General features: G+C 37.1%; 1 protein-coding gene across 3 annotated transcripts in view; it reads left to right on the plus strand.

Moving 5' to 3' along the window:
• The window catches only part of CYP39A1 (cytochrome P450 family 39 subfamily A member 1), a 108,286-nt gene that overhangs the window by 48,218 nt on the left and 34,091 nt on the right, over window positions 1-25,977 (plus strand). For all 3 annotated transcript variants that reach the window (XM_011756921.3, XM_011756920.3, XM_071096954.1), the window contains 3 exons: window positions 8,857-8,990; window positions 18,489-18,584; window positions 19,449-19,537. In XM_011756921.3, the coding sequence (XP_011755223.2) occupies window positions 8,857-8,990; window positions 18,489-18,584; window positions 19,449-19,537 (319 nt within the window). The remainder of the gene's footprint in view (window positions 1-8,856; window positions 8,991-18,488; window positions 18,585-19,448; window positions 19,538-25,977) is intronic.

Genomic DNA, 25,977 nt, shown 5'->3' on the forward strand with positions numbered 1-25,977 from the left:
TATGAAAAACGAGTGCCATATAACCTAATTCTCAAAGCCAGTTCTTATTACCAAACTAATCATCCAATCCTATTTATCTTCTAACAGAAAAGGTCTGACTTCATTCTTTCAGATCAAATAAACATGTTAACATGTGTGATACTCATCTCACTTTTGAATTCTGATTCTAAGATCATCAGGTGGACAAACATGGTTTGTAAGCAAGGACTAGTGGACAAATAGATGAAAGAAGGCATATCTGCTTTTGGTATTTCTTTCCTGTGCCTGTTTTACTTTGCTCTCAAGGGCTTTTCCCTTAGGTTCCATGCATTATCTAATTGCCCTTTTGTTTGGCACCCAAGAGAGGCTTCTACCTCAGGGAAAAAGCACTATAGTAAAAATCAGGATGGCTGAGAGACAAGATATTCCATAGTAAAGTCAGGAAAAGGTGATTGTATTGGGGAGGTGGGAAAAGAGAACTGAACCAGTCTTTTCTTCAACAGATCAGTTTTAGTAAAGAATGAATATGGAAGTTGAGTATCAGGGAATTGATTTCCTTACCATTATTTGCTGTCATGTGCCCTCTGCGTATGTGAATATAATTCGAAGATGATTATAATGTATTCTAAACGAAGACATTTTCCTTGTAAAATATAGACTACTTCTCAGGGAAAGAAATTTTCCTTGTAAAATACAGACTACCTCTTAGGGAAAGCATATTGTAAAATAAGCATATTTTACAGGGTTATCCAGATACTATGCTAGGCATTGTATACTTGACTTGGTTATATAAATGATATGTACAGTGAAGACTACATAGAATTTATAGTTTTGTAAAATTCTAGTACTGGAATAAAATCTGGACTTCTAAGCAATAGGAAATACAATGAGGAGCAAACCGGTAGCTTTGTCCCCTTGATGCCCCTTAGGCAGGGACAAACTTTTTCTATATAAGACAGAGAGTAACTATATAGGCTTTATGGAACAGAAGGTCTCTGTCACCACTCTGCTATTGTAGTGCAAAAACAGCCATAGACGTGTAAACAAATGGGTAAACCAAAAAGTATCTGAGACAGGTCTCAATAAATTTAGAGGTTTATTTTGCCAAGGTTAAGGATGTGCCCAGGAAAAAGGAATGCAAAACCACAGGGACATTTGTGAATCCTGCTTTTTCCAAAGAGAGTTTGGGGACTTCCATATTTAAAGGAGAAAGAACAGACAGTGGGGGAAAGAGGAAGGGGGAAAAAAATGGAAGGAGGGTAGATAAAAGGGGCAAGCGATTGCATTCTTTTGGGTCTTTGATGAATGTTCACTGAATCCACATTTTATATGTGAAAGAGGGGGTACAGGAGTAGTCAATTGTGTATTCATCTAGCCCACAGTAAATGGTCACTTGATATAAATAAACATAGAGTAGTTACCTGTGGAGACCTCTGGCCTTCCATCTGGCCTTATCTGTAGCTATTTGCTCAGGAACAAAAGGAAAGGCAGTTCCAGCTTAATGTTTTTCCCTTTGGCATGGTGAATTTGTGGTCCTGAGATTTTGTTTTTCTTTCACATTTCCAATAAAACTTTATTTACAAAATCAAGCAGTGAGCTGGATTTGGTCTGTTGGCCAAAATTTGCCAACCCGTACCCTTTGTTATGGCTGCATACGGGGAGAAGGAGAATAGGGTTCAATATATGCGGCTGCATGTAAGCTCCGGACTTTTGTAGCTGTAAAAATGATATAATTTTGAATCATTTCTGAAATCCTGGACAAATAAAAATTCAATCATAATTGATCCTCACATTATTTAGTTTTATTGTTCAGAAGAAGAAATAAGGCTTTTTTCCCCCATTTTATATTTTTATGCTAATAAGAGCTAGTGGCTTTCAGTGTCATATTCAGTCAGGATTTCTGATTTAAATCATAATTTTTACCCACTAAATATATTTACCTACATTTTATAAAATAGAAAAGATAACTTAAAAATTGGCAATAATAACTGCTTTAAGCCTAATAATAATAATATCTATAATATTAAGAATATTTAACATTATCTAATAATAAAATCCAAGGATGATATCTAATAATAATATCTAATAATTAAATCTAATAATAAAATTCATATATCTATCTGATAATAAAATCCAAGGATGTCTTCTACCTCTTTAAATTCAGCATTGTGGTTCTTTTATTTATTTATTTATTTTGAGACAGAGTTTTGCTCTTGTTGCCCAGGCTGGAGTGCAGTGGTGCAATCTCGACTCACTACAACCTCCACCTCCTGGGTTCAAGTGATTCTCCTGCCTCAGTCTCCCGAGTAGCTGGGATTACAGGCATGTGCCACCACATGTGCTACCACGTCCAGCTAATTTTGTATTTTTAGTAAAGATGGGGTTTCTCCGTGTTGGTCAGACTGGTCTTGAACTCCTGACTTCAGGTGACCCACCTGCCTCGGCCTCCCAAAGTGCTGGGATTACAGGCATGAGCTACCGCGCCCAGTCCAGCACTGTGGTTCTTAAAGTGTGGTACCTGGACCAGGAGCATAAGTATCACCTGGGAATTTTCCAGAAATGCAAATTCTTGGGCCCCACATCCAACCTATTGAGTCAGAAACTTTCAGGTCCCTGCAATCTGTGTTTTCACAAGCCTACCTCGTGATGCTGACGCATGCTTAAGATTTGAGAACCACTGCTCTAGTATATATCAGGTTTTTACTAAATCTTTTTTACTTAAAGATTTTTACTTTCTCCCTCAGAAACGTCTTTCAAATTTGACTTCTCTACATACCTCCTATTGCTGTTACACAAATTGAAAGCTTCCTAATTAACCTCACCTTCCACCGTTTTAGACATGCATTCATTTATCCATCCATCCATCCATCCATTCATTTATTCAATAAAACTATATAGAGTACCTACTGTATGCTGGACACTGTGTTAGATACTGGATGTACATCGAAGAATAGATCTAACACGTTTCTGAAATACATGTAATCACATCCTATTTGGGGGATCCCAGGTTATTTTATGTGTTAATTGGACCTATAAGGGAAAAAAAATGACATAATAGTGATTAGGGAGATGTTAGTTGGGGTGGTCAGGAAAGAGTTTTCTGCAGAGGAGAAATTTTAGCTGAGAGCTAAAAGGTGAAAGGGATCCAGCCTTTCAAACAGTTGGAAAAGGCAGAGGAAATAATAATAGTAAGTAACCTGAGGCCGGGCATGGTGGCTCACGCCAGTAATCCCAACACTTTGGGAGGCCCAGGTGGGAGGATCACCTGCGGTCAGGAGTTGGAGACTAGCCTGGCCAAAATGGTGAAACCCTGTCTCTAAATAATAATAATAATAATAATAACAACAACAACAGGTAACCTGAGATTTTGCCACATGCCAATTATAGTTGTAAGTGCTTTACACATATTAACGTTTTTAATCCTGACAGCAACCTTATTGGGCACATACTTTCGATATTTCCATTTTATATGTAAGCAAATTGAGGCATAGAGAGGTTGGATAATTTACAAAGGTCGCATAGCCTCCAGGATTCAGTGTGAGATGGGACTAGAGGGATAGATATGGCTTTATCTGCCAAAGTGAGAATGTTGGATTTAATTCTAAATGGTATTGAAGCCATTCGTGGGTCCTGAGACAGTACAGACTTGGTCTTATTTACAAAGGGGTTGTAGAGGAGCCGGGGGGAACAGGAAGCATGATGAAGGCTGTCACCCTGGACCAGGTAAGAAATATTCACGGCTTGGACAAGAGTGGTAGCAATGGAGATGGAATCATGTGGATGGAAGTAGGATTTAGTTTGCAAATTAGAACAAATTTTGCTGATTGGTTAAGGAAGTAAAAGGGAAAGGAAGGACAAAGGAAAACTGTTTCTCTACACACAACACTTCTGACACCAAATGTGTGGGTTTTCCACACCAAACAATTCTCCAGTTCTCTTCAGATATCAACTGGGTGTCCTAGAACTTAATTCAATTCTGACACTAACCGCATGACGTTACCACAGACCCATAGGTTAGGGGCTCAGTCCCACAAGACTCTCCCCAACTGCAGATGCCAATTGAAATTAGTGTGGCCCCAGGTCATCCACGCTTCTGTCCAACTTGTCTACAAATCGGGGGTTTTCCACAACCACCTCTTTGGGTTTGATAATTGTCTGTAAGGGCTCACAAAACTCAGGGAAACACTTTGCTTCCTATTGCCAGTTTCTTGCAAAGGATATTAGAAAGTGTACACATGAATAGCCAGATGAAGAAGCACATAGGGCAAGGTTTGGAAGCATCCCAAACATAGGAGCTTCTTTCTCTGAAGTTGGGTGTGTTACCCTCTGGCATATGTGTTCACCAACCCAGAAGCTCTTTGAACCCCTTTATTTAGGGTTTTTATGGAAGCTACATTACAAAGGCGTGATTGATTCATTTATTCTCCATTGGTGACTAGCTCAATCCCCAGCCCATATCCCCTTCCCAGAGCCTGGGGGATGGGGCTGACAGTTCCAGCCCTCTCATCTCATCGTTGGTTCCTTTGACAACTAGCCCCCCGACTTCCAAGAGTCACTTCGTTAGCATAGTCAGGTGTGATTGGAAGGGGCTTATTGGCTGGGCAGGGTGGCTCACATCTGTAATCCCAGCACTTTTGAAGGCTGAGGCAGGCAGATCACTTGAGGTCAGGATTTCAAGACCAACCTGGTCAACATGGCGACACCCCATTTCTACTAAAAATACAAAAAATTAGCCAGGCGTGGTGGTGCTTGTCGGTAATCCCAGCTACTCAGGAGGCTGAATTGCTTGAACCCGGGAGTCAGAGGTTGCAGTGAGCCAAGATCACTCCATTGCACTCCAACCTGGGTAACAGAGCAAGACTCCATGTTGAAAAAAAAGGGAGGGAGCTTACTATGTATGAATACCAAAAGATGCTCCTCTCTCCCCTATCATTCAAGAAATTGCAAAGGTTTTAGGAGCTCTGTGCTAGGAACCACAGACCAAATATATGTTTATTATTTCACAGTATCAAACAGAATTATCATGGATGATTTCTAGGTTTGAACTTGAGCAGCTAGCAAACATTGTTGCCATTTTGTGCAATGGCAAGACAAAAGGAGAAAAGGCTTTATTTCAGTGGGACAAGTGAAGAATTCTGTGTAGGCCAGTGTGTGTTTTGAGATGCCTTTTAGACATGCAAACAAAGCCAATGAGAAACCAATTGGATAACAATAATCTGGAGCTCGCAAAAGGGATCAAGGCAAAAAATATTATTTTGGGTGTCACTAGTCCACTGATGGTTTTTTATTGAAAAGGGTTGTTTGAGTTCCCCAGGAGGATAATGTAGAGAAGAGAAGAGGGCCCAGAACTGACACCTGGCAGTCTTGGGGCACATTCAAAAGTTGGATAGCAGGAAAGGTACCTCCTGTCATCTCTGGATTCATCTGGTATGAGCAGACTGGAACCTCAGTGGAACACCCTTGGAAGAGAGGGCGGATCCATTACCAACCCACCAAGAACCAGTGCGACAGCCTGTTCTGACCTGCATCTACAGTTGATTGACCTAGTCCTTTGCTACACTGGATTCTATTTCATACTGAATTCCTGTTATCTGAACATGCTCTTTATTTTTGTGTATCTGATTTTTTTCTTCAGATTTTTTTCTTCTGAAAAGCCCCTCTGACACCTCCCTCCCCTGTCCGGTCACTGTCACCGCTGTGCTCCCATAGCGAGTTGCACACTTTAATGTGATAGCACTTATCGCATTAACCACTTTTAGTTCTCTGTCTTCTCTATCAGACTATTCAGAGCCAGAGACATGGCCTACATCTTCATACTCAGCACTTGCAAACTACCTATAGGGTCTCAGTCTCTGCAGATATCTATTGAACAAGTGATGGAAGGAATTCCTCAGACCTGGCACCCAATTCGTGTTGCATATGCAACCCCATACGCCAATCTCTAAATTTTCTCCCAATAAAGGTTTCAGGAAAAAGAATAACTTTATTAGCTATGGAGTAAAACTAGATAGGAAGGTGTGGTTTCTAAAGAGTCATTATTAAGTTCACATTAATACTAATGGTAATAATAAATAACAAGTAAATCAACATCACCTTGTACTGAACACTTAGTACATATTGGGCACCACTCTAAGTTTGTGTGTCATTCATAAACTAATTCAAAAATTAGAACCTCAGAATTTCTCATTTTAACATTGTCTAGACAAAGCACTTATTCTTTCTTTAATTTTTCATTTTATAGTCTTTTTGATGGTAAAGATCTCCAAAACGTAAATTTCTTGTATTTCCTTAGCACTTTATTCTTCAGTGAATGCCAAATAAGCAAGTGCCTATTTGATTTAGCCATGATGTCTATTACATATGCGAAATCTCAGCCACTTTTCAAATAAAGAATTCCGACCATGGCTTTTCTAAATTATTTTTCTGAATTAGTTTAGAAAATGTTGGGATAGTTTGGGAGAAAGGTAAAGTAAGTAACATTTATGGTGCCCCTATCTTTCCATGGTATATCAAGACAGTTTTCAGTTGGTAATCATGTTTTTAGTTCTTAATAACTACTCAAAGATTACACCATATGCAAGAAAGTTTATACCACATGCTAGTAATCCTCAGACACATTAAAAACAGAGTTTGCTTTTTTGGAGGATTGCCTTGGAAATAATCTGTATCCTAATTTATATAACTAGTTATCTTTTATGTAGCTAATGATTTGCTTGTATGGATACTGGTAGAAGACAGATTCCATGTTATAAAAAGTTTGGGAATATCAGTGTAAATAACTGTTTTATTACAGGATTTCTCAAAGCCTGTAATATACTAGTGTGTCCAGCGAATCACCAATAACATGTAGCATTTTTCACATTTGGTTGCTCATGGAACCTTTTTCCTCCTTCATACATTTGACATCTTGCAAATATTTCATAGAACACAATTTGGAAAAACTGTGGCATTTAAGTTGTGAAGATGCAGGAGGCATACTTATTATTTTCCAATCTTTGTTATGGAAAAGCAAAAGCAACAGTTTTATTATGCAATGCCTGCAAAGATTACAACAAAAATCCCATAAGGGTACCTATCTCCTTTTAATATTAGATTGCTCAGATCTGAGCAAATAAGCAGAAGGTCTTAATTTAACAGAGAATAGTGCTGTATGTCACTGTTTCACTGTTGAGGTGTTAACCCTCCCTCAGCCTAAGACAGGAAGTTTCCAAATTCTCTAGTCTCTGGATTTTCCAGAATGGCATTTAGGATCATCTATAGTATGGCCTTAGTGGATCTCTCACTGTTCCATCACATATGTCTCACCTTCTGGGCAAACTGGGCCCTTTGACATTTTCTAAATATACTCATGCTGTCTGCAGTCTTACTTTTGTTCTTCCTCTTTGCCTAAAATATTCACCCATTCATCTCCTTATGTTGAAGTTGGACCATTTGCTAATTTAATATATATTTACTGGGGTCTACTCTATGCAAGGAACTAATCGTATTTGCAGTTTTAGAGAAAGATATTCACAAAATATTTTCTTTTTCATGTAGTTGGATGTGAACCCTATCTGCTTTTAACTACCTTAGAATATTTTACACCTCAGATAATAGTTTCTTTGCCTGCATGATATTCCAGTCAACTGTGTGCTTGTCTGTTACCTCGTAGTAGACTAAGTGTATTGCAAGCAAGAGCTGTGCCTTAATTGTAATACTGGTACAGCCTGTCTCAGCTCCTGGTCCCTACATAGTACTTAACAATATGTCAGGTTGAATGGAGTTCATGGACACCCATATGGGCATTAGTAGAACCTGGTGGAGTCTAGGTTCCTAGACTCCACTAACCAAAGGTGTTTGCTTCTGACTCCTTAGGAATTCCATCTATACTGACAGAAAAGATTTCCCAGGCAGCACCCAACAAACCTTTTCCTGCAGAATGGGCTTGCTTTTGAACAAGCCTCATCCAGAGATAAAGAGAGACATGGCTGGAGACCCTAGTTCTACTCTTACCCACTCATTCCCAAGATGGTCTGAAAGCAAATGTGAAAAAGAGAAATGCGTTGACTTAATTAAACTGACAACATGGTTGACTTTTCTTAAGTAAATACTGTCAAAAACAAATGGAGATCTCAGTTATTTCAAGTAATTTTCAAAATGCAAACATTTGCTTGAAATATTGTTAACTAAACTGTCTAATTTGACTGAAAGTTTCTGCCATTACTTTAGATGGTACAAAATTTGCTGGTTGATGCCCCTCATCCACCCCGCCCCCTCCTTTTGCAGGTGCTTTCAGTCTAAGGATCAAATAAAGTATGCACATCCCATTAGGAAAGTTTGATGCACCTGTGTTTAGAGGGCGTCTTCATTCTTCCAGCTCAGATACTTGTGCCCCATTGCCCCTTTTCCAATTGTTTTTTGAAATGAATGATTCAGGAAAAGAAAAAGAAAAAGCAATTCAAAAGGGTAAAGGCAGAAGAAAAAGGCCAGGTGCCTTCTCGTATCTTTTTCTTTGCTTTTGATGTCAGTCTTTTATTGCTTTTTACATAAGTGGAATGAGAATTTAGACAAGAATAAGATGAGTAAAACCTTTCTGACAGGGACTATCTTAGCTACTTGATAGCTTTAAGACTGTGGGAACCTAAGTTGGATACTAATCCATCACATTACAGTAATCAACATTGGCTTAGTTTTTTATGCCATTCATTTTACCTTGTCAAGAGGAAAGTGATAAAGAAAAATAGGCAACTAACTAAACTTGTAATAGGTAATAGTAATAGGAACACTTTACGTGCTGTCAGAGGCAACATCTAACCTCTGTTGATGAGCTTACATGAAATCACTTTCTGGCCTCTATAATCTATCTATTTATTTCTCATTAAAATTTTTTTTCTACAGGCAAAGATAAGATTAAAGTGTCGGAAGATGACCTGGAGAAACTCCTTCTAATTAAATGGTGTGTTTTGGAAACCATTCGTTTAAAAGCTCCTGGTGTCATTACTAGAAAAGTGGTGAAGCCTGTTGAAATTTTGGTAAGCTTTGGTTTGGTTTTAAATTAGTCAGCCTTCTACAAAAAAAATGTACACATTTTGCCCACATATATTTTTCAGGTTGACATATCTTGATTTATTTTTACTTGACAAATAAATATTTTATATATTTGTCTTGTACAACATGTGGTTTTGAAATATGTATACATTGTGGAATGGTTAAATCAAACTAAATAATATATGCATTACCTCACTTGCTTATCAGTTTTCTGTGTAAGAAGACTAAAAATCTATTCTCTTAGCAATTTTCAGGAAAACAATATGTTGTTACTAAGAATAGTCACCATGTTATACAATAGACCTCTTGAACTTACTCCTCCTGTCTAACTGAAGTTTTGTATCCTTTGACGCATATCTCCTCAGGTCCTCCTCCACACCCCTTCTTTACTCTTCAATCCCTGGTAACTACCATTCTACTCTATTTCTGAGCTCACTTTTTTTAGATTCGACATATAAGTGAAAATACACTTACTTGTGGTTTGTCATTCTTCCTGGCTTGTTTCACTTAACAAAATGTTTTCCAGTTTCATTCACGTTGTCACAAATAAGAGCATTTCCTTCTTTTTAAAGGTTAAATAGTATTCTATTATATATGTATACATTTTATTTATACATTCATTCATTGATGGATACTTAGGTTGAGTCCGTATCTTGACTATTGTGAATAGTGCTGCAATAAACATGGGAGTGCTGATATATCTTCAACATACTGATTTCATTTCCTTTGGATATGTACCCAGTAGTGGGGTTGCTAGATCATATGGTAGTTCTATTTTTAATTTTTTTGAGGCACCTTCATACTGTTTACCATATGGCTGTACTAATTTACATTCCCACCAATAGTGTGCAAGTGTTCCCTTTTCTCTACATCCTCTTCCACAATTATCTTTCATCTTTTTGATACAGCCATTCTACAGGTGCAAGGTGATATATCCTTGTGTTTTTAATTTATATTTTCTTGATGATTAGTAATGTTGAGCATGTTTTTATACCTGTTGGTCATTTGTATGCCTTCTTTTGAGAAATGTCTATTAAGATTCCTTGCCCATTTTTAAAAATCAGTTTTTGTTTTGTTTTTGTTTTTTACTATTGAGTTGTTTAAATTTCTTGTATATTTTGGATATTAACCTCTTCTCAGATGTATGGCTTGCAAAAATTTTCCCCCATTAGGTTGTATCTTCATTCTGTTGATTGTTTCTTTGGCTATACACAAGCTTTTTAGTTTAATGTAATCCTATTTTTCTATTTTTGCTTTGGTTACCTGTGCTTTTGGGTTCATATTCTCAAAAAATTGTTGTCCCCCCCCCCAGATCAGTGTCATGGGGGCTTTTTCCATATGTTTTCTTCTGGTAGTTTACAGTTTCAGATCTTACTTTCAAGTCTTTAATCTATTCCAGTTGATTTTTGTATATGGAGTGAAATACAGATCTAATTTCATGCTTATAAATGTGGATGTCCAGTTTTCCCAATATCATTTATTGAAAAGACTGTCCATTTTCCATTGTATGTCCTTGGAAACTTTGTTGAAATTCAATTGACTATAATGTGTGTACTTATTCTGGGGCTCTCTATTCTGTTCTGTTGATCTATGTGCCTGGTTTTATGGCAGTACCATGCTGTTTTGATTACTGTAGCTTTATAGTATATTTCGAAGTCAACTAGTATGATGATTCAGGTTTATTCTTTGTTCAAGGGTCTTTTGTAGTTTCATATGTTTTTTCTATTTCTGTAAAAATGTCATTAGAATTTTTATAGCATATAATATATAATTTCTTGAATTCCATTGAGCACAGAATGACCCTAGAACAGGTTATTAATAAGAGTTGTATAGCAATGTTACATTAATATAGAAATTCATCTTATGGCAAGTACTTTATGTAAAACATAATAACCCTTTAATAATCATTCTGGCCATCTGATTCTGTATCAGAATCAATATAATCCTATTTAAATCAGGCAGGTGAATTGAATGGTCTCTTGTCTACTGATTCAACCAACAAGAATTTCTTAGCACCAATGAGCTAAGGAATTCAGTATGCGAAGAAAGTTATTTTGCATAGCTGGAAGACAATTTCAGGCCACAGATTACAGATATGGGAACAGATAACAGGAATATATTGGATAATCTCAATTTATATTAGGAGCCAGCAGCTGAATGAAGGTGAGAGGATTTTCTATGGACAAAGTAGGAGGAAATTCTCAAGTGCACCATGAAAGGGTATGTGCACATGGCAGACTTATCAGTTAAATATTTGTGAATTAATATGGCATAACAAATTATTTTTTTTGAAATGATTTGACTTAGGGCCTGCATTATCCAGATGGATCACATTTAGTCAGTCCTCTGCTATTGTTTGCTTTTTTATATGCAGCTTGAGAGTGCTTGGACTCAAACCAAGGAAATTTTGTGATAGAACACAGATAAAAATCCACATTTTGTAAAAGTTGAAACTTTTGCTTCCAAAGGAGGCATGATTTATCTAATTGATCTTATGTAAATTAGAGTATTTAGTTTTTGTGGGATTTCAACAGTTCATATTTTTATATATTTTTATTTTATTTTAATTTTTTTTGAGACAGGGTCTCACTCTGTCACCCAGGCATGGGTGCAGTGGCACAATCTCAGCTCACTGCAACCTACAAGTAGCTCTTCTACGGTCTTTTAACCTCCTATCTTTGTCGGGATTATGTTATAAAGGGAGTTGTAACTTTTGTTGGGGCAATTAACCTCCTATAGTTTTTCAAAAGTAATTTTACTTATTTTGACAGCTTTGCCACAAGAGATACCCGTGCTCAAACACATGCACACAGATGTATACTCTTGCATGCACAGTCCCCCATCCGCACAACCTCTTAAATGTACTACCGCAACTATCTAATATTCTGTTTGTATGACATTAATATAGAAACCAAAGTTTCAGCACAGTGTAAATCTGTCATTAAAATTTTTTAACACTAATTCTTCACTTTTTATGCATCTGAGAGTTCTCACATTTATTTCAGTGGTCACATAATAGTCCATTTTCTTGATAGCATAAATATTTATTGATTTTTGACTCTTCAGAATTTAGATTGTTTTACTTTGTGGTTATGTTAATGTGGTAATTGTTTATGTCTTTGTACATATACATTCATTTTTTTTTTTTTTTTTTTTTTTTTTTGAGACGGAGTCTCGCTCTGTCACCCAGGCTGGAGTGCAGTGGCCAGATCTCAGCTCACTGCAAGCTCCGCCTCCCGGGTTCCCGCCATTCTCCTGCCTCAGCCTCCCGAGTAGCTGGGACCACAGGCGCCGCCACCTCGCCCGGCTAATTTTTTGTGTTTTTAGTAGAGACGGGGTTTCGCCGTGTTAGCCAGGATGGTCTCAATCTCCTGACCTCGTGATCCGCCCGTCTCGGCCTCCCAAAGTGCTGGGATTACAGGCTTGAGCCACCGCGCCCGGCCCATATACATTCATTTTAAATAATTAACATTGAATTATAGTAGTAGATTACTAGCCACAAGGCATAAACACACTTACGATTCACTGCATATAATCCTGTTACAAGTCTGAACTATTTTATAGCACCAACAACTTGGAATTTCACAATATATATTATTTTTAATAAAAAAGGATAGATATCTAAAACAATTCAAGAAATTATTTAAAAATTAATAATCTATTACCTCTACCTCTTTACATCCATGCTTTCTTTTAGAGAACATGAGGCTTAAATATATCCAGGCTTTTTACAAGCCTTAGCATCTGGTCATGACTATCTCAATGGGAGGGCAACCCCAGAAACATGCACAGGCTGCCATCTTCTGGGCATGTTCTAGGACTTTCTTTCATTATTTTTCACAGCATTTTTTTAGTATTTGTAAAAGGTGAAATTTTTCTTCTACTTACTGTTTCTTCTATAAATAAACACACAGTTTTTCCTCTAAGAAGGCCTAACCTAATCACTATAAAGTTCTCCCTGCAAAGTTGAGACTTTATCTTTAGAAATAATAACTGGCACAACTTTTTCTTCTTATTAAATAGGTAAAACATGGTATTTGTACCGTGGGGAAAAAGGAGACCATAACAAGAAAAGGTAGCAGAATGGGACAGGACCATAAAAAGAAGTTAAATGAATAAATTAAAAATTGCTTAAATCCCTTAAGCCAGAGATAATTGCTGTGTTCATATTGGTATTATAATTTCAGATGTTTTTCATGTGGTGTATGCATTTAAAGAAATTCAACTGGAATTGTACTATGCTAATTGTTTTGTAACCTGCTTTTATTTTATTAAATAACAGATTATGAGAGGTGTTCTTTCTTTTTTTTTTTTTTTTTTTTTTTGAGATGGAGTCTCACTCTGTTGCCCATGCTGGAGTGCAGGGACATGATCTTGGCTCACTGCAACCACCGCCTCCCAGGTTCAAGCAATTCTCCTACCTCAACCTCCCAAGTAGTGAGATTACAGGAGTGTGCCATCATGCCCAGTTGATTTTTGTATTTTAAATAAAGCCAGGATTTCCCCATGTTGGTCAGGCTAGTCTTGAACTCCTGACCTCAGGTGATCTGCCCACCGTGGCCTCCCAAAGTACTGGGATTACAGGCATAAGCCAACACGCCCAGCTGAAAAGTTTTCTGTATTAATAAAACACATCTACACAATTTTGAATTGGTAGCAAAGTCATCTAATATATGGATATAGTATACATTTTTAAACCAGTCCCTGTTCTTGAATATGTATGTGGCTTCCAATTTTTCACCTCTATAAACAGTGTGAAGATGAACATTCTTTTAGCTAAATCGTTGTATAATTACTAATTATTTCCTTAGTATAAATTCATACAATGTGGTTCTTTCAAGATTCATATGTTTTCGAAAACAGGCGGAATGTTTTTGCTGAACTGAAGTTTAATGATAATGTTCGCAGAAATTTGTATTTTAAAACACATTTCACACGGGCTTATCTATGTTGAGTAATGACAGAGGCTCATATTTCCTCCTCTATTGGGCAACTGGTCAAAGTTCCTTTCTATGCATACTAGAAGTATTCTCCCACTACCCTTCCCTAAGGTAGTTTGAACAGGCTCTCTTTGTTTATTTTTGCCTGTGTGCCCTTTCCTGGAAATGGAATGAATTGAAATGGACAAACACTCTCTACTTTCTTGGATTTACTGCATTCTTTCTTTCTCTTTATTATGCTACCTTTCTAAAACTCTGAAACTTCTACCTGTATTCTCTTTTCAAGGTTTTATATGTTTGGTAGAAAAGTTTATCTTCAAGAATATCCAGAAAAGAGTAATTTAAAAACGTATTGGAAAAGATGAGTAATTGAGAAATATTAATTATCCTTTACAGGTATTAAAACCTGTTATAAAGCTAAAAGAATTAAAATGTTATGATCGTGGTGTCAGACCAGATGTTCAGATCAATAGAAAAAACTGGAAAGATAACAAAGAAATTAGCTCCCTTATACGTAAGAATTTAATATAGGATAAGTGACTCTTTTTATAAATCAGTGTAAAGAGAAGAAGTTAATATGTGGTTTGGGATGACTGACAAAGTGTTTTTTTTTTAAACTTCTAAAGTAGAAGTTCTCAAACTTTTTGGTTTCACGATCCCATCACACTCTTCAGAATTATTGAAGATCCCAAAGAATTTTTGTCTATGTCTATTTTAAATCTGTCAATATTAGCTATATTTCAAATTTAAACTGAGAAGTTGTTAAAATATTAATTTGGTGATTCATTTAAAAATAACAAAAACCTCTTACATGCTAACATAACAGCATGGTTTTCTAAAACATTAACTGTATTTATTTTATAAAAAGAAGAAGGCTGCCTGATTTTAAGATTAATCAATGAAACCACAAAGAGGATAAACAGATTCGAATGTACCATATCAAAATTTAATGTCTCATTTTTTAAAATTGTAACTCAAATGTGAATATAATGCAAACATCAATATACAACACAACTATAAATAATTTTAATATTTAAAGAACTGACAAAAGTCAGTAAGTGAGTGCCACATAGGTTAATCAGGACAGAACATAAGAATTTATAGGATAAAATAAATGGAAAAACTCTCAACATAAACATAAAAATGTAAATGTAAAAACATAAAAATGTAAACCTAAAACAACCATTAAAAATGTCAGATTACAGATAAAAGGGTACTGAAACTTACATTCTCATAAATTATAGTTAGAAATATGTATTGCGGCCGGGCGCGGTGGCTCACGCCTGTAATCCCAGCACTTTGGGAGGCCGAAGTGGGCGGATCACGAGGTCAGGAGATCGAGACCATCCCGGCTAACACGGTGAAACTCCATCTCTACTAAAAACACAAAAAACTAGCCAGGCGTGGTGGCGGGCGCCTATAGTCCCAGCTACTCGGGAGGCTGAGGCAGGAGAATGGCGTGATCCCGGGAGGCGGAGCTTGCAGTAAGCCGAGATCCGGCCATGGCACTCCAGCCTGGGCGGCAGAGAGAGATTCCGTCTCAAAAAAAAAAAAAAAAAAAGAAATATGTATTGCTACAAAATTTGAGGAAACAGTTGAATAACGTGCATTTATAGCCTTAAAATATCATGTCCTGTGTCATGTGAACATCTGTGTTAACAGAATCTGTGTGAAAAAATGCTGTGTGGAAGAAAGTGCTTATGGTGGCACTATTTACCATAGAAAAAAAAGTAGGCAATGATTACATTAATTATTGTTTAATCTACCCAATGGAAGATTAAACAGTCATTGGAGGAAGAAATATTCACCATGAATATACAATAAAAAGGGAAAACATGTTATGAAGTTAAGTGAGTTAAGAAAGATTAAATTGGTTATTCAGGAGGATCAAAACTATGTTTAACAACAACAAAAAATCTCCTATTACTACTAAGTAAGCATACTGGAAAGAAGTCTAACTAATTAATTACTGTCTTGAGGTGTCAGAACTCTGGATTTTCCTTTTTAGTTTTTCTACTTTTCAGAATTTTCCAAACTTTTTGTAGATGTCAGTTTTTATCATACGAAAGAATATACTCTTTAATTTAAAAAATACTTATTTTGTTTATTTAATTTAATTTTATTTTTTTGGCACAAACACCAGCCAAGTCTCTGATTAAAAGCTAGGAGAAAAGGCTGTGTGCTTCAGACCTCCTGCTATAGATATGTTGCCTCTGGACTCTTCCTTTCTTTTTAAGATTATACATTCCTGGTGGCACCCACTTAGCTCTGAGCACCTTTCTTGAATTACAACACAGAGTCCTACCTTCTCTTCCTTTTTTAAAGAAAACCCCACTTCTAGATTAGCAGATGAAGCTTGTTTTGGCCTCACACCATCCAGGTGAGGTGCGGTGGCCAGGCTCAATTCCGTCTACCTGAGAGATGCAGTTCTTGCCACACACAGAAGTTGTAGCTTCCCTTTGCTAGTGATCTGTGTTCTCCTTCTGCGACTGTCTTGTCTCCCTCTAGATCTTTCGCTTCATCTGTCATGTAAGTAAAGATAGGGACTGTTTAGGCTGGGTGTGATGATGTCTGCTTGCTCAGAGGGTTTCTTGATCGAACCAGCTCCAGCATTCCTTCATGCTATTTATCAGTCTGACAGTTGCTGCTGCTGCAACAGGAACCTCTTTCTTGTCTCCTCCCTGTTGCTAGTGGTAATTCTGCTACTGAGGACCTGTATGAAGTTCTCCTCCCTTTGCTAACCTGCTTTGTAGGCTGCAACAGTCAGCAGCCTCCAAGTCATGAGCACGGGTCAACAGCAACTGAAGAGGACTTTGCGGTGGGAAGGGGAAGGGCTGTGGTTGTCCTGACTGAAGGTCTGTCCCTGTGCTGCCCCCAACCCTGCTCTCAGATACACATCACGGCCCTCTGTGGCTGATTCCAGAGTCAGTCATGACCTCTCTAGCCTCAGTTCCAACAGAAGTAAAACAAACAGACAGGATTGGGATCTCACAAGTTTCTCTATTTTAAAATGATAAGAGGGTGCCTGCAAAAGCTTCACTCTCTTTCCAGTCTTGGATTTGAGTCTTTCCAGCTCTCCTGGTTCTGAAATGGCCAAATCTCAAGCAATACTCAGCTCCCACTAGAGCCAACAGGGGTTCTCCTGGGTTAAAAAAATGATGACATCCCTACCCCATATTCCACTCACAGCTACAAGTAAAAGACATATTTTTATTTTTCTTCGAGACAGCATCTCACTCTGTCTCCCAGGCTGGAGTATAGTGACACAATCATAGCTCGCTCTGCCCTCAACCTCCTGGGCTCAAGCAATCCTCCTGTCTCACCCACCCAGGTAGCTGAGACTATAGGTGTACCATCATTCCCAGCTAATATTTTTAGGGTTATTTTTGTAGAGACGAGGCCTTCCTATGTTGCCTAGGCTGGTCTCAAACTCCTGAGCTCAAAGGATCCTCCCACCTAGGCCTCCCAAAGTGCTAGGATTACAGGCATGAGCCACCAGACCCAGCAGAAGACGTATTTTTAATTGTAAGGTGTTTATGCCTCGGAGAAGTAAACCTAAAGTAAGTGTTTTGCAAATATCTTGAGGACATTTCAAAATTATACAAGGTTAAATAGGTGTGGCTTATGATGATGGGCAGTGGGAATTACCTAATAAAATCTCTTCACCTTAGTAAAGTTGGTAGCTATCTAGCAATTATAAAACTTGGGAGATCTCTTTGTCCTGTGGTTCCTGAACGTGGTGATGATAGGGAGATTTTGTGAAATGGGTTTTAGTTCTTTGTACAGTTTATAGATCATGAAAACCTGTTGTCATATAAATCAGGAAGGATAATGTAGACTGCCTGAGGAAACACGTTGCTTATCCTCATTCCCACAAGCACTGTGACCCCAAACACAAACCCGACCAAAAAATATATAACACTTGCCTTCTCCTGTGTCTTCCTAACCAGTTGTTTTTCATTTTTTTCTGTCCTAATAACTGATGCTGGACTGACAAAAGAAAAGTTCACTGCCCTGCCCTAACACTGTCATCAGTATCCACAAGAACAGGACATCCTTGGCCCCTCTTCTCAGTGCTAGCGTGGCCATTGTCCCTGTCTCACAGTCCGATTTTTCTGTTCCATAACCTGAGGCTCCACCATAGTTTCTGTCTTTGAGAACTCTGGCCACAAACCCTAATATCAAACATCAAAAGCTACATTAGAATGGACTTATACTAGTTTCAAAACTTTTGACATTTAGCTAGTATTTCCTTTTATGTAACTGAATATATGTACATGTAAATCAGAATTATATAATTCCCTCTATGTAACCAAATATATGTATATGGAAATCAGAATTATATAGATACTATATTATTAGATTTTATATTTAGTGTTAGATATTATATAATTATATAGATATTAAAAATAAATTTTCTCACAGTCAATTATAAAATGTGTATCTTCACCATAATATAATTGTAGCATTAATTTTAGTGGCCAAAACTCTCTTTAAAGCATATTTCCAAAAAATGATTTGGAGCTGATTTTTCTGTTATAGAATTACATCATTCCTTCTGGTGACTTGTTGATGTTGTCTCCGTTTTGGCTACATAGAAATCCAAAGTATTTTCCTGAGCCTGAATTGTTCAAACCTGTAAGTTATCTCTTTCAGTATATATTATTATTTAATTTTAATTTCTTTTTATTTCAGGAGTGTAAATTCATAAATTAGGACTATGTAATTAAGCACCCATATTTCTCTTGTAACTAAGAACAAAGTTGACTAGAAAGTATAGAACAGATTTGCAATATAGACAATGCGACATTTACAAATCAGTTAGAAAAGTTTTTGTAATAAACTTCTCTAACTTTAAAATAAATTTTACATCAAACCAGAAGGGCATGTTCAAGTAAATAAGACTATTTTTGATAGAAGACTTATTTCATGTTCTTTAGGCAATTGCCTCTGTCATTGGTTTCCAAGGAGTACAAAAAATACAAATAAAGCAAAATAAAACTGTGATCTGCTGTTTCTTAGAATTGGAAAGTTACAGGACTGAACGGAATGTTAAGAGGTCATTTAGTCTGTTCTCTGCCTTTAGGTAAAACTGTCAAAAATGGCATCTAGATGCATTCATTCTGCATCCCAAGCTTTTTCCAACAGGCAGGGATGTCAGTGTCTTATTACTAAATTTATTACCAACAGCAATTTTATGACGGAGCCTGAGACCTTATTATAAATATTCTTCCTTTTCTTAGGTCAATTCTGTGGTTGATTTACCTTATCATTTACATTTACCACTTAACAGAATTTTTTTAAAACCTTTTTATTTATAAGTTCATGTTCCAAAAACACAATTGTGTCTAATATTAATAACAGGGTGGAAAAAATTACCAACAACCCTGCAACTTTATATGCAAGGATTAGCTGTACAAGGTCATTTTTAGCCTAGAGAAATAAAGTTAAGCTTATTTATATAAGGCTGATTTAGAAAAAAAAAATGTTTTCTTCCCACAGGAACGTTGGAAAAAGGCAAATTTAGAGAAGCACTCTTTCTTGGACTGCTTCGTGGCATTTGGAAGCGGGAAGTTCCAGTGTCCTGGAAGGTCAGTGAGACAGCTGGGCCACATTTATCCAGAAAGTCTGCAGAAAGATGATGGCTCAGAGGGAGAAAACTTGTGTGTGTGTGTGTGTGTGTGTGTGTGTGTGTATTTAAACTATAGGGAAATCCAGAAGAACACATTTGTCTGGTTGACCTGTGGTCCTGTGCAGTGTCTCTGTGGGAATATCTAAAGTGGCTTCTAATAGAGGATCTCATGAGAAGAGATGTTTATACTTGCCAGATGCCGCATCAAAGCAGCATTTATGGTTCAAATTGTCAGCTTTCGTACAAACATAATTGGAAGTGATTTGAGTACTACCTTCTTTAAAAACAAAGATAGAATTATGTTTCTTGTACTACAACATTGTCATGGATATTTGCTAGGGTTACAGAACGTCTTTGACTTGGAGCATAGCAGGAGATTACTAGATGGTTTTGGTCTATGGTGTTGGTTTGTGAAACTTTCTTTTGATACCTTATGTAGTTAAATTAATCTGGCACTCAGTGCTCCTCCACAGTGCGATACCCTGTTCTAATGCAAGTGTCCATTGTTTAATGAAAGTTATTATTATCTTTATCTGTTCAAGAAGAAAAGGCTTTTGAACATCTCATCTGTGCCAGGCCCTCTGCTAAGCTTCAGGGAGCACTGAGGAAGACCAACATGGTCCCTGACTTAATAGAATTTACAATCTACATTAAATATATCCCATTTCTTCATTGGGGATGATTCTATAGGGGAAACGTCAGTACCTGTTTATGACAAAATCTCACTCAATGAATGTAAAAATCCATTAAATTTTTATAGTTGAAAAATTGTAGTTTCTTGAAGTCAGTCATCTTCATTATTTGAACAGTAATGCGAGCCCATATTTGCAGTCATTACTTGCTCCACAGTATCCATTCCATCCTTCTGTTTTTCATGTATTTAGTGTATCAGTATGATTGTAGTAATTTACGCTTGCCCTAAAATAGTATTAATTAGTCTTAGCCAATCATGGAAATTCTATCCTCATTTTAGACATTATTCTAGAAACCTAAGCCTAAGCAAATGGGTACCTGGCGTTTTGCTGAGCTACTTGTCCTGAGGTAGGAGTTGAGCTAAACTGGCCAATCAGAGTGAAAGGAGAGACTTCTCCAGGATGAGGCCCCGTTCATCCTGTCCCACTGGATATGAACAAGGAAGCATGCAGCCTCAGATGTTACTAGCAGCAAGTTCAAGAGGAATAAGCTATATGATGGTGCAGTCTGTAGATGGCAGAGCAGAAATATATTAGAAGTCTGAATCCCTGAAATCTCGGTAATATTATTTTGTTGCTGAATTCATCAGTTTTGAGGAACTTGTCTACTTTCTGTTATGTTAGATAATAAGTGTCCTTACTTTTCAAGTCAGTTTTAGTTGAGGGTTCCATTGTTTAGAGCTGAATACCCATCATATACTGAGATGCCAACCATAAAACTCCAAAGTTGAACATTGTAATTGAGTGTCAGTTACTTTAGGGACATCATATAACACACAACAATGTTAGCAACAAAAACCCATCATACTCATCCTGCCTCTTGTATTATTTTCACTTTAGAGAAGCAGTTCTTAAGCCAATAACAAATTTCTTGTTTTTGTCACATACCAAGTGTCAACGTCCTAAGAATAGCTCTTCTAAAAACAATAGATGCTACTTTTCTTCAGGTGTCTTTATATTACTATATATATATATACACACATACACACATACACACACACCTATATATTGGTATTAATTTGCTTTATTTGTATTTTATTTATATATACCTATATATAGGTGTGTGTATATATATACCAATAGCAACTAAAGAATTTATTATAATCATCCTTGACCTGGAGCTAGCAGTATTTTAAACCAACGACTGAAATCTCTTGCAATGGAGTATATAGTATGGGCCAACTATCAAGGATTACCTACTGACTACTGTTTCCAAGACGGGCTTTTACTACCTTCTATGATGGTTTTTGAAGCTAACAGACATTCTTTTTGAGTTGGAAAGTAATTGGTATAGTAAAGGGAACCATGACGCCGCAACTCAATCAATAGTATCTTCTTTAGACATAAACTACATATTTTTAGAGTGCGCTGAGCTCTTACTCTGTGCAAGGCAGTGTTCTGGGTACCACAGGGGCTTTGGGCATGAGTAAGACATGTTCTCAACCCACATGAGAAACAACTTAGTAGGGGCAAAGTGGACATTGAATTAATAAATAACTGCAAGGATTTCTGGTTGAGAGATGCCAAAGCATCACACTGAGCTTCAAGAGAAAGATACGTCTGGATAAGATGATCTCAGAAGATTTCCTGGGGAAAGTGGTGGAAGATCTTTTAGCTTGAGACAACAGAATGAGCAAATGGTTACTAAGCACAGAGGCGTGTGGCTTAAGGCCTTATGGTTTTACTGTTACTGGGACCAGATTGCAGTGGTGAGAAGTAAGACTGAAAAGGTACACTGGCCCAATTGAAAAGGCCCCGTAATACCTGATGTATGAGTTTATTTGCAGCTCACATGGCACTAATAAAAAACTAAAAGGTTTTGGGCAGAATGGATTTGTGTGAAGCGTGACTTAGGTTATATGGTTATGCTAATATTCTATGTGTGAGACAAGGAGTAGTAGAATCTACCAGATTTGGAAGATGATTAGAAGTGTGGGTCAGGTGAGAAGAAGGCTTTGAGGTGGACTGTGGCTTTAAATCCAGGTGTCTAGTAGAGGTGGTAGAAATAGAGAAATCAGAAACAAGAGAGAGTCTGGGAGCAAGATCTTAAGTTTTCCTTTGAAAGTCGAGTATGTCAAAATATATATCACTTAACCAAAATCTACCAGTTAAATATAAATGTTGAATACATGTGACCTATTTAAGAAACCTCATTAAGTTTAGTTTTCTACTGTTTCTGTTTTAAAATGTCATTAATTTTTTCTTATCATTTATTAATTATTTTAAACAGCCAATTCATGAAATGTTTTGTTTCTAAAGAGAAATAAAATAGAAAATTGCCCAGGAAAGCAAATGACTTCATTTGTACAATGTATACCAAGATAGATTTTTTTTGCACTAGAAATTTAATCGCACAAATCCTTAGTTGTAATCCCCAGAAAATTGCACTCATTCTGGATTTGCATTCCAGGAGCCAATTTATTTTCTCATGCACCAAATACTCAGTGAGTCAGAGAAAGTTGCCCATAATATGGCTGATGATCAAAGTTTGTCATGAACACACACTCTTACGGCCTTGCAGCTGTCACTTGTTGGAGTTCAAACCGCTGAGGTGGTATAAGAACCCCTCTCACAAGTAAACACAGAAGGTTGTGCTGATTTAACTCAATAAGTACTCGGTGCTGCCATGGGATAACAACTAAAAATCAGTATGGAAGAACTGTGGTTCCTGTTCCTATTCGTGGGGGTTCTGAAAGTAGGTTTGGAGCAGGATCCCACTGCTAGGCACTTCCTTGTAGCACATGGAAGAAAATCTTTCTAGTAATTCTACTACTGGAGAAGTCTGGTGATTTGTTTTTGTTTTGTTTTGTTTCGGAAAAACAAACAGGAAAGAGCAGCATGAACCACCAGACTTGTTCAGAAATTGTAGCTTGTAAAGTGAAGAGTCTCATTATAGTGGACAGTGTCACATTAAACTATACTATTTAAATGGAGGAATAAGACGGAGGACTTTCAGTGTAGAGGACAACTCCTTTGAGTGAGCATCTCTGAGAGTTGATGATCTTAGGGATATGCTTGCTATACCTGTCCCCTGGAACACACACCAAAACCAACAAGCTTGATTTTCCTTGGTTCTGATTCCCGCAGGAGACTGCCTGGTTGGCTATGTCATTGTGCAAATTGATAGGCTTAAACTCCGGTATAAAACAACAGCCCTGATCTTTGGCAAGATTAATCTGCTTATAAAGGCATGCTTGGATAAGAAGAGGGTGTAATAAGAGGAAGGCTGCAATACTTGAGAAGTGAAAATGAAGCATGGATTCCTCAGGAATAGAAAGTGTGATTTTTACTATTTGTGTGTGTTTGGGTCTTTCATGTATTCTGGGGAGTCCTAGGCCACAAAGTCATGGACTTGTCTTGAATTCCTAATGAAAAATCACACATCTATTGGAAAATTAATTAAAATCAGAGGACCATCTAATAGTAATTTAGTAGTACTGTTTTTAACCAAACATCTCTGAAGCATCTAGTATTAATACAATTATTCTTTTATTCGATAACTATTTACTGAGTGTGTGCTATGTATCAGGATAGGGTTCTAGCAGTTATCATGGAAAACAAATCAGATGGAGCCCCTTTCCTTGACGATGTTATATTCTTACCCAAGTCACTTTATTAAAAACTGGGAAGAGTCAAAGACTCATAACATTTCTGAATTGGTTATAATGTGGTTGGGGAAATGAGACAGCAATATGAAAAACAAGCCCTACTTAACAGCTTAAGATGGCACATGACAAATGCCAGAAGACTCAGATATGTAACAACTGCCATAAGAATTTGGAGGAAGGACAATTAGAAAAGGCTTTTGGACTAGATGAGAATAATCAGTAAACAACATAAAAGAAAGCTCAGCTTCCTAAGATTCAGCAGCATCAAATTTCAAGGCAAGAAAACAAATTAAGTGCTCATAGGAATATAATGTACGCATATGTTAGTGATAGCAAGGCAATCATATATTTGGGACTTTTGATGCTCTGAGCACTTTTTTTTTCTATATATTTATGTTAAAGATAATGCCATTTTAAAAGCTGTGCCTTATATAGTAAGTATCTGCACACTCTTGTATTTGAGAAGTGTTATTAGTAGCTTTCTGCCTTTTATACTTAGAAATAGCTGATTGCTTTTAAGGAATGAGAAAATTTAAATCCCCATGGATTTAATGACAATTTAAAAATCCAATCTATTCTGAGGAATTTGTTCCATAAACAAATGCATTCCCTCAACTCTAGTTGTTAAATATAATTAAAGGAACTGTATTTACTTGTATAATTGTTTCCTAATGTTTTCACAAGAGTGTGCACAGATCCTGGAGAGTATATAAAAGAGGGTTAGGAATGAGGGTAGGAAAGGTGAATGTGGCTAATTCTAAGACTCTGAGCCAGGTTATCAGAATCCTTATTGATTTTTAGCCATGCTTCTGTCTTCCCACCTTTTTGCAAAGGAGCAACAAGTCACTCAAAGGAGCATAGAAACCATTGGCAAAATTGCTGTCATTATTTTCCTGGCCATTTCATTTTGATACTTCATTATGAAGCTAAGATATAAGTATGTCAAGAACAGAAGCAGCAATTCAAGAGTGATCTTTTTTTCTTTTTCAACTTTTATTTTGGGTTCAAGGGGTGCATGTGCAGGTTTGTTACATGGCTAGATTGAGTGTCTCTGTAGTTTGATGTACAAATGATTTGTCACCCAGGTAGTAAGCACAGTGCCCAATACGTAGTTTTTTGAACCTCACCCTCTTCCCACGCTCCACCCTCAACGAGGCTCTCTTTGTGTCCATGTATATTCCACGTTTAGTTCCCACTTACAATGAGAACATACTGTATTTGGTTTTCTGTTCCTGTATTAATTCATTTAGGATAATGGTCTTCAACTGCATCCATGTTGCTGCAAAGGGCAGGATTTCATTCTATTTTATAGCTGCATAGTATTTCATGGTGTTATTATGTACCATACTTTCTTTTTCTTTTCTTTTCTCTCTCTCTCTCTCTTCCCCCCCCCCTTTTTTTTTTTTTTTTTTTTTTTTTTGAGACAGACCCTGTTGCCCAGGCTGAAGTGCACTGCCATGATCATAGCTCACTGTAGCTTCAACCTCCTGTGCTCAAGCATCCTCTCACCTCAGCCTCCTGAGTCACTGGCCCTACAGGCATATGCCATAGTGGCCAGCTAATTTTTAAAACAAATTTAGTAGAGACAAGTTCTCACTCTATTTCCTGGGCTGATCTTGAACTCCTGAGCTCAAGTGATCCTCCCACCTTGACTTCCTAAAGTGCTGGGATTACAGGCATAAGCGACTGCACCGGGCCCCACATAATTTTAAATCTAGTCCACTGTTAACGGGCATCTAGGTTGATTTCATATCTTTGCTATTGTGAATAGTGTTGCAATGAATGTATGAGTTCATGTGTATTTTTGGTATAATCATTTATATTCCTTTGGGTGTAATGGGATTGCTGAGTCGAATGGTAGTTCTAAGTTCTTTGAGAAATCTCCAAACTGCTTTTTATAGTGGCTGAACTGTCTTACATTCCCATCAGCAATGTATAAGCATTGCCTTTTCTCCTTAACCTCACCAGCATCTGTCATTTTTTGACTTTTTGATAATAACCATTCTGGCTGATGTGAGACGTTATCTCATTGTGGTTTTGATTTGCATTCCTTTAATGATTGGTGATGTTGCACAGTTTTTTATATGCTTGTTTTCCAC

Source organism: Macaca nemestrina, chromosome 5 (assembly GCF_043159975.1).
Source record: "Macaca nemestrina isolate mMacNem1 chromosome 5, mMacNem.hap1, whole genome shotgun sequence".
Classification (NCBI taxonomy): domain Eukaryota; kingdom Metazoa; phylum Chordata; class Mammalia; order Primates; family Cercopithecidae; genus Macaca; species Macaca nemestrina.